The sequence below is a fragment of the Lates calcarifer genome, linkage group LG10, assembly GCF_001640805.2.
Source record: "Lates calcarifer isolate ASB-BC8 linkage group LG10, TLL_Latcal_v3, whole genome shotgun sequence".
Classification (NCBI taxonomy): Eukaryota; Metazoa; Chordata; class Actinopteri; family Centropomidae; genus Lates; species Lates calcarifer.
The window spans coordinates 13002578-13008505 of record NC_066842.1 but is presented as its reverse complement, the minus strand read 5'-3'; the positions used below and the strand labels follow the sequence as shown (position 1 = coordinate 13008505).

At 39.4% G+C, this 5928-nt stretch overlaps 1 protein-coding gene across 1 annotated transcript; it reads left to right on the top strand.

Moving 5' to 3' along the window:
* The first annotated feature begins 337 nt into the window (after nucleotides 1–337).
* Nucleotides 338–2483, top strand: si:dkeyp-59c12.1. The gene is made up of 4 exons (XM_018663786.2): nucleotides 338–472; nucleotides 553–606; nucleotides 699–775; nucleotides 1293–2483. Exons 1-4 carry the CDS (start codon nucleotides 424–426, stop codon nucleotides 1716–1718), a joined length of 606 nt encoding a protein of 201 aa, XP_018519302.1. The 5' UTR covers nucleotides 338–423; the 3' UTR covers nucleotides 1719–2483.
* Nucleotides 2484–5928: the final 3445 nt, after the last annotated feature.

Sequence of the window (5928 nt, the reverse complement as noted above, 5' to 3'; positions counted from 1 at the left end):
TATATTTTAAAAAAATTGTTTGTTTTGCCTGTAGACCACAATTTACAGCCTAAACTTTGACTTTAATAAAGCAAAGAAGCAATAATATAACCATTTAAAAAGTTTGCCAGCAACGTTTAAGTATCAAAAATGTAAGCAGCCTTTACTGTTATAGCTTGTTGTGTTTTATTTACTTAATCTAAGGTCGTCATAGGTCGTCTACATCATTTTTAGTTTTCATTCACCTGCTCTCTGAAGCGGGTACGAGACCACGTGAGGGAGACATAATCAAATCATCGCTGCTGCTGCTGTTGTTGATGATTTGTTTCCTCCGCCCACCTGTCTGTGCTATAATAACCGCTGTCAGCCGGCAGCAGTCGCACAGCATCAGCCTCCTCCTCTTTACATGGAGCAGAGTGGCTCGGCACAGCTGTTTGACTGAAAATGGATGTCAACATTGTTGTTATGGGCACGGAGAGCGTCGGGAAGTCAGGTAAAAACACGTCTTTGGAAGAGATCTAGTTATATCCGTGTTTCTCTTGCACGTAAAGTGACGTAAATGTTGTTTTTCAGCGCTGACTGTGCGCCTCTTAACCCGGCGATTCATCGGAGAGTATGGGGATATAGGTAAGTGTCCGATCTGTTTTACTAACGTTACTGAGATGCAGCCTTTTGAGTGAACCAAACTTCATCATCAACTTAACTTTTTTCCCTCGCAGAGTCCATCTATAGTCACAGTTTCATGGTCGATGGGAGGGAGATTTCTCTCAATATCTGGGATTCACCTTATTCTGAGGTAATGATAAACTAAGGCTGTTTGTTCTGCTGGCCTGCTGCACTGTAACCAGTGGTAGAAAAAATACTCCTCAAAACTTCAAATGAATTAAAAGAAATAATACAATGTAAAAATTCTCAATTGCAAATTAAGTTTCTTCATTCAAAAAATTTAAAACGTAAAAGTTCAGCTAATTGTGCCTTAAGTATTAAATGTACTGCCATTTTATACTGTTAATAGGTAGATCATAATGCTGTTTTTTCAGTCGTGCAAACTTAAACAGCATGTAAATGTTGCAGATGATGAGGATGTTGTTAATTTTAACCACTTTACATACCACTGGGTTAGATCATTGTATGATTTCTGTGTTAAATCTTTAACTATAACTGTTAAAAAAAGAAACTGCAGTAAAAAGTGCAGTAGAAGTATAAGTAATAAAATGGAAAACTCAACCAGTATCTCATATTTGTACTGAAACACTTTAGTTACTCTCCACTAAGGGTTGTTGGTGTGGATGAACTTAAATGTGTTTTGACAGGATTCGTCCATGGAGACGTCACTCTTTGAGAAAAAGGTCCAGTGGGCAGACGGTTACATACTCGTCTACAGCATCTGTGACAGGGCCAGCTTCAACAGCGTCAGCAGGCTCATTCAGACCATCAAGTCCACCAAAGACTACCTGAACGCAGACAAAGCGCCCATAGTGATTGTGGGCAACAAGAGGGACCTGCACCATAGGCGGACGGTGCTGAGCGAGGAGGGCCGGCTGCTGGCCCTCAATACGGACTGCCACTTCTACGAAGTGTCGGCGGCCGAGAACTACCACAGCGTGCTCATGGTGTTTCACGGGCTGGTGGACAGGATGAAGGACGCCAAGCTGACCACAAAGAAGCCTCTGGGGTTCAAGGGGATAGTGAAAAGCATGTCTGCAGTGTTTGCCAGGAGACGGACAGACTCCTTTTAGTGAAGCCATGAAGGAGGAAGGGGTTTTCTATGAATCTGCATAACTGACACGGTCTGTCAGTGAAATGTAACCAGGTGTGTCACATGTTACCGTGCCAAAGGTAACAGTGAAGCCTCCAGAGGCGGAGACACCACAGAGATGGGAGCTGCTTTTCACTAAAAAAAAGTGTGGAAAGAGTCCAGAGAAGAAAAAAGCCATTGAAATCATAGAGACAATGCAATGTGACAGAGGTTACAGATGTTTTTTGGTGACAGGTTATGAGCTTAGCTGCACTTCAACCTACTGATGAAAATACATAAAATAGTCTTGATGTTGATTTAACAGTATATTTGACATGTAACATATTATTGCGTGCAACAAGGTATGCAATATGTTTAAGCGACATTTTATTTTATATGTTTTACAGATTACAGATTAGAAAAAAACTCTATGCACAAATTAAATATGCCTTTACTTATGACGCCAAAGATAATTTTGAAAAAAGCTCTTCAAACCACAAGTGAAACCTTTGTACTGCTGAAAAAAGTGACTGAAAATGTCCCTGTCAGTGCTGTAATTAATTCTTTAAACTTAACCGGATGTATTTGTATTTATTCAAGTCCAAACACTGTAAATCAAAAGAAAAAAAAGTGTTTTTTATATTTATGAGCTTTCATGTGTTTAATTCATTGATTATGTGTCATGCACAGAAATGTATAATTTGTCTAAACCCTGTTTTACAGCTTACAAGGATTTAAATAAAACACAAAATGTGCCCAAACGTAAGATTTTCATTTGTTTTGATTTTGAAATTCAAATGTTTTTTTCCCCTGATGTGATATAGTTATTGATCCCCATGAGGAAATACTCACACCCCATTAGGAGTGATGATAAAAGCTCTAGATCAAGAAGGCTTAATCTGGTAGAGACTCAGAGTCTTGCTCAAACAGGACATGAGGGGTTATTGACTAGAACCAAGGTCTGGATGAGAACAGTCTCCCTACTGATTATATCATCCCATTATCACAGAGACATTTTCTCATGACTTGACAGCACATCACTGTAACACACTGATACAGCACACTGCCTCAAAAGATGTTTTTGTTTAAAGTTGCTTCCTTACCTTTTATTTAAACAACATCATTACATATCAATCTTGCACTGTAGTGGTCATATCTCAAAGTAATTGCCTAATGCCATGAGACCTGGTATGACTCAACATATATGGAGAGGCTGGCCAAGAGAGGCATCCTCAGTTGTGTGAGTATGTGGAGGCTTTCTCTGATGGGTGCAGGGAGGAAATTATCCTGCTCAGGCTTGTGAATCAGCCAGAAAACCTTCAGCAGACCTGTCTCCTCTCAGCCTGAGAGCAGAACTGTGTCTGTCCTGACTCTTAACCCTCAACAGTCATGCTCATATTTGATACAGCTTTTACATTTGTGGATGTTTAGTCCAAGATCAAAAACCATGTGGAAAATAAGAAACTGATATACTTTTATTACATTGAAAAATGTTAGCAGTTAGAAATTTCTTAAAGCTGCTATAATTAATATCTTTCTTATTACTGTATTAAATGTCAGCGGTGAGAGGGGTCACTTCATACTGGCTGGATGGCCTAGCTTTATAGAGAGTTTCAGCTCATTGCTTGGGTGTCTGGCCTTCAACTTTACTGGTTTTGGTTAACTCTCATCACCCAACAACAGACAGACACACTTAAGTGACTAGTTGGTGAACATAGTGGAGTATTTAGCAGCTAAATAGGTAGATATTTCCCTCAGGAGACCAGAAGCAGAGCTAAAAGGAGAGTGAATATTGGACTCACATACATGAAGTGGCCAGACACACAACTCCAAATGAATGATCATGTGGTTCTGCAATTGTTGGATGTGTAATTAAACAACGCATTACTAACAAGTCCAACACATCAACTTTAAGGGTGATGATATATCAACTTTCGCTGCCCCCATTTGGCCAAAAATATTGTTATATGTAATATAACAGTTTGCAAATAGTGATAATGCAGGTCTAAAGAACTGAAAATGTCCACTTAGTACTGGGCTATATGTACTGAATGGGACTGTCTATTCAGGTTACCCTGCTGTTAAACATCCAGATACTTGATTAAACCCTCTTGCTTCTTTCCCAGCTTAAATCATGTTGTGACTTCAGACCCATCCTTGCTTTCAGTGAGGGTCTGCAAATTCCACTCTGCAACTAGGAGACCATTTGCACTGAAAAATTCCTCTAATTTGTCGCTGACCTGCTCTAGTAAACTTGGTCTGACCCCCACAGCACAGACATCTATTCTTCTTTTCCTCCCTCCGACCTCTGTCGTTAGGTATCAGGAAGATGTCTGTCTCTGCAGCTATTAAGGCAACAGCATGGGAGGGCAAGTGGCAGGTAAGCTGGTGCCAGTTCCCCCTTTTTTCTATTCTTGTGTATGAGGAATCTGACAGGAACAAGGCGTGGGTTAACAAAGCAAGACTGGAACAGGCTGACCCCACTGGGTCGCTTCACAACAGGACCCAGACTAAAACTGCAGCCTGACAAAGACGTTTCACCTGAAAGAACTGCCTTTAGCTTAACTGGTGCTGAAATGATGTGCTGCCACAATGACACTGACACTAGCAGAGAGGGAACCAGACGCCAAACGAAAAACATAACTGTTCATATTAGACGTGCAGGTTGAGATGAAAAGAATTTGTTTTCAGTTAAGAAAGAGATAGCCTGTGTTACCATTTTTCATGCCACCGAACAAGGAAAATGCATTTGGAATAATTAGAATTTAATTGCGATAATTCATTAGCATATTTATTAGCATCTTGAGCACCTTGAAATAAAACATGTTTTTTTGATAAGATAAAGACACAAGACAAAAGATACATTTGTGACACACTATGTACAAGATGGACTTTTATGACACATGAAATGCATTTATGCAAAGGGAAAAAACGTAATGAGGCATTTTTCCATTCTGTCTTTGCAGAGAGCTGTCAAAGGGCACTTGTGAGGCACTTATCACCATTAAATGCATGTAAAACTGGACAGATGGGTTTATGCATGGTATAAAGTTCTGGTTAAGTATCATAAGAATGCATTGTAGGTACAATATTCTTAACAAATTCTGCTCATCCTTTGTATCATAATACGTGCTGCTTGAATGATATGTTTAACGTGCAGCATTGTGCTCCATAAAAAATGTGCATCAGCTTCATCATCTTATATAGAACTGAATTTTTCCTTTGACCAAAAAAGAGTTCTCAGTAGTTCACTGCCCTTCAGTCTTAAAAGTTAGATTTTTTGCCTCTGGTCTTCAAAGCTTTCACACTTCAAAGCCTCACAACACGTATCAGAAATCTGTCACATTCACCCAGGGGAAGCTGCTTTTTCTTGTACGTCGTGCCAGTGTCATACAAGACACACTTCCGCCCTGCTTGAATACCTAAAGGCGAGAATTCGTCAAGGTGCCAGAAATGTTTCACAGAGACTTTGGTCCACGCTCACCTGAACTCGTGCAGCAGGTCAGCGTCAGGTTACCGGTGGATTTACCAAGCATCTGTGATTTTTGCATTTAAATCATTGTGCAGCTTAATGGTCTCTAGCAGCATCCCACAATAACCAAGATATACTGCTGTGTGATAAAAACTTGACTAACTTCACATTTTGCGAAATTCTAAATAAGTAAACCATACCAAGTTTTGATAATGTCCTCTACTAATTACATTTCCCACTTAGCACTTGTGCTAAAACACTCAAGCAATGCATCTGTTCTGTCCAATGTTATTGTGATGTTCATATCATATAAATAAACAAATAAATAGATAAAACGAAAATAAATAAATCTTCAAGAGCACGTCTTCTTGCATCTTTGAGAAATTGTAAAACCCACTTTTATCAAATACATAAAGCTCATCAATCGTCAAATGAAGGTTTGAAGTTGTTGGATCCAAGATTCAAGTAGAGCATGATAAGAAAATGTTGACTCTGATCTGTGCATAATTAATGTACTGAAAAAAGCCCGAAGGTCCCTGACTGAAAGCTTGCTTTAAAACATCCTTTTGTAAAACTGGACAGATAGGTTTGTCTGTTCAGGGGATCAATATATGGAACTCTGGACCTGCAGACAGATAAAATGGATCATAAATGGGATCGTTTTAGGTCCAACCTTAAAGCATGATCAGACATGTCAATAGTACCTCTACTCTGGTTTCCCTGTTAACTGTTTGTTTTT

What these genes read in the sequence shown, in the direction of transcription:
- si:dkeyp-59c12.1 (XM_018663786.2), top strand. Translation starts at nt 424, where the DNA reads ATGGATGTCAACATTGTTGTTATGGGCACGGAGAGCGTCGGGAAGTCA. An exon ending in CGGAGAGTATGGGGATATAG is followed by an intron (nt 607 to 698) that starts GTAAGTGTCCGA and finishes TTTCCCTCGCAG; the next exon opens with AGTCCATCTATAGTCACAGT. An exon ending in GGGATTCACCTTATTCTGAG is followed by an intron (nt 776 to 1,292) that starts GTAATGATAAAC and finishes GTGTTTTGACAG; the next exon opens with GATTCGTCCATGGAGACGTC.